This window comes from Notothenia coriiceps, unplaced genomic scaffold (genome assembly GCF_000735185.1).
Source record: "Notothenia coriiceps isolate Sejong01 unplaced genomic scaffold, NC01 NC01_scaffold00022664, whole genome shotgun sequence".
In the NCBI taxonomy this organism is placed as follows: domain Eukaryota; kingdom Metazoa; phylum Chordata; class Actinopteri; order Perciformes; family Nototheniidae; genus Notothenia; species Notothenia coriiceps.
Window position 1 is genome coordinate 1,745 of NW_011355365.1, and position 1,967 is coordinate 3,711.

Here is a 1,967-nt window from a genome sequence, read left to right on the forward strand (position 1 = left end):
TGCTGTGCAAAAGTCCGTTAGCATTAGTTAGCATTTTTTCGCTCCATGCTAATTCAAAGGCTTGGTATTACTCTTGTGTTTCTTTTAGCTAAAAATGGTTAATATTGTCAGTTAGCTGAGTTTCTTATCGTTAAAAGGGTATGGAACATTAATAGTTTCATAAATGTTAAGAAGCCCTGAGACCTAGTCTCGTAAAAAAACGGTGGGAGGGGTCCACTGGGGGGACCCTCGGGCTTAAGAGGTTATATTCTTTGTCTCTTACAAGGACACTTTTCATTTTATTATAATGTAGTGTTGCTAATAAAGATTATCGTGTCCTTGCCTCTGGAGAAGGCAACTTGTGAGGGTCCAAACCATCGGGGGGCTTGGTGAGCAGTTTGTCCCCCAGGATGGTTCTCAGGTGTCGGGCCATCACCGTCTGCTGCTCCACGGAGCAGTGGTTCTCCAGGGAGAGGATCAGAGGGTAGGGGGACGCCTGAGAGAGAGAGGGGGGGTGGGACACATCAGGGGGGAACGTTTTCCATTTAGGAGAACAGGGGAGGAAAAATATCTAAAGGACAGTCAGCTAAATTGTTAATATACACCTAACCCCTATACTGTTTTGTTTTTAGAAGTATATGAACTTAATTAAACTAATTTTGGAACCTTTTTATACTCATCTGCAGAGGAGGAAGAAGTACTAAAAGTACAATAGTGGAGGAATGCTCAGGACTTTTACTCTGTTTAAGTAAAAGTCCTGTATTCAAAATGTTACTCAAGTAAAAGTACAATACCAAAAGTAAAAGTAGTCATTGTGCAGATTGGTCTATTTCAGAATAATATATATAGTTTATGTTTTGACTATAATTATTAATGTGTATATATATATACAGCTGATTATCACAGCTGTGATTACTTTATTTACTGCTGGGAGCTTGTGAACTTAATCAAGTTGTAACCAAAGCTTTATTTAAGTGTTGATTATATATACTTTAAGTATAAGTACAAGTAAAGTGATAATACCTCAAAATTCGACCACTGCTCATCTGTACCTGATATCTCTGTATGAACAAGTCTAATAACTTGAGGCCTGTATATTTTGTACCTTGATAGTAAATTCATTCCAATAAAGTACTCACTTTGAAAGCATAGTCATTGATGGTCTGAATGACCTCGACAAAGGGCACTTTGGAGGTGAGAGTGTGTCCATGGTAGATGACTGGCTCTCCTTTATCTCCATCCCAGCAGTCCAGCTCCACACAGCGGCAGCCATGTTTCAGGGCACTAAGAGAAAATATGTAATTTAAGAGTTATTAAATAATATGTGCCTTATATTCATTTCAATTTGTTTGGATTGCACCAACATCCAGAGATAATCAGCGTACTGTCTCAGCATGCAACCCTTTCAAAACGCACCAAGGCCCTATAGGCATCCGTTTAATATTTAAACATTTAGTGCAGCATTTATCTCATGTTGCTGCCTTTGTGCCCCCCTCTGAACTCTGCTTCGCCCCCCTGGGGATGTGTTTCTCCCAGTTTGAATATCTCTGTTCTAAAGAGAGCTTCAAAAGGTCCTCCCTATCAGGGCCTGAACCCCTTCAGCCATGGATCTATTCTGAGAACAACTAGTATTCTGAACTTGTGTTCATACAAGTAAAAATTGTCATTTTATGGCTTGATTTGTTTTTCTGTATAATGTCACTAAATTGCTTTGTTCATTTTGCACTAACATTCTTAATTAAAAGAAAAAACCTGTTTATTTTGTATTTCATTCACACAGGAGTAGAGACAAAGACGTTTTAGCATGTGTTGATTTCATATGAACCTTTTATTTATTGAATAACCTAAAACCATGCCGTATTGTGTATTGTGCAATATTACCTAGCCTTACTGCTGTGTGTGTGTGTGTGTGTGTGTGTGTGTGTGTGTGTGTGTGTGTGTGTGTGTGTGTGTGTGTGTGTGTGTGTAGACGACGTCGACGAACGACA

At 39.1% G+C, this 1,967-nt stretch overlaps 1 protein-coding gene across 1 annotated transcript; it reads right to left on the reverse strand.

Annotated features, from left to right (window-relative positions):
- Positions 1-322: 322 nt before the first annotated feature.
- On the reverse strand, positions 323-1,263 carry LOC104954046 (1-phosphatidylinositol 4,5-bisphosphate phosphodiesterase delta-3-A-like; the record flags this gene model as incomplete). Its single annotated transcript, XM_010781099.1, has 2 exons — positions 323-475; positions 1,119-1,263. Coding segments are annotated over 2 exons (298 nt in total), but the record flags the coding sequence as incomplete, so codon positions are not given.
- Positions 1,264-1,967: the final 704 nt, after the last annotated feature.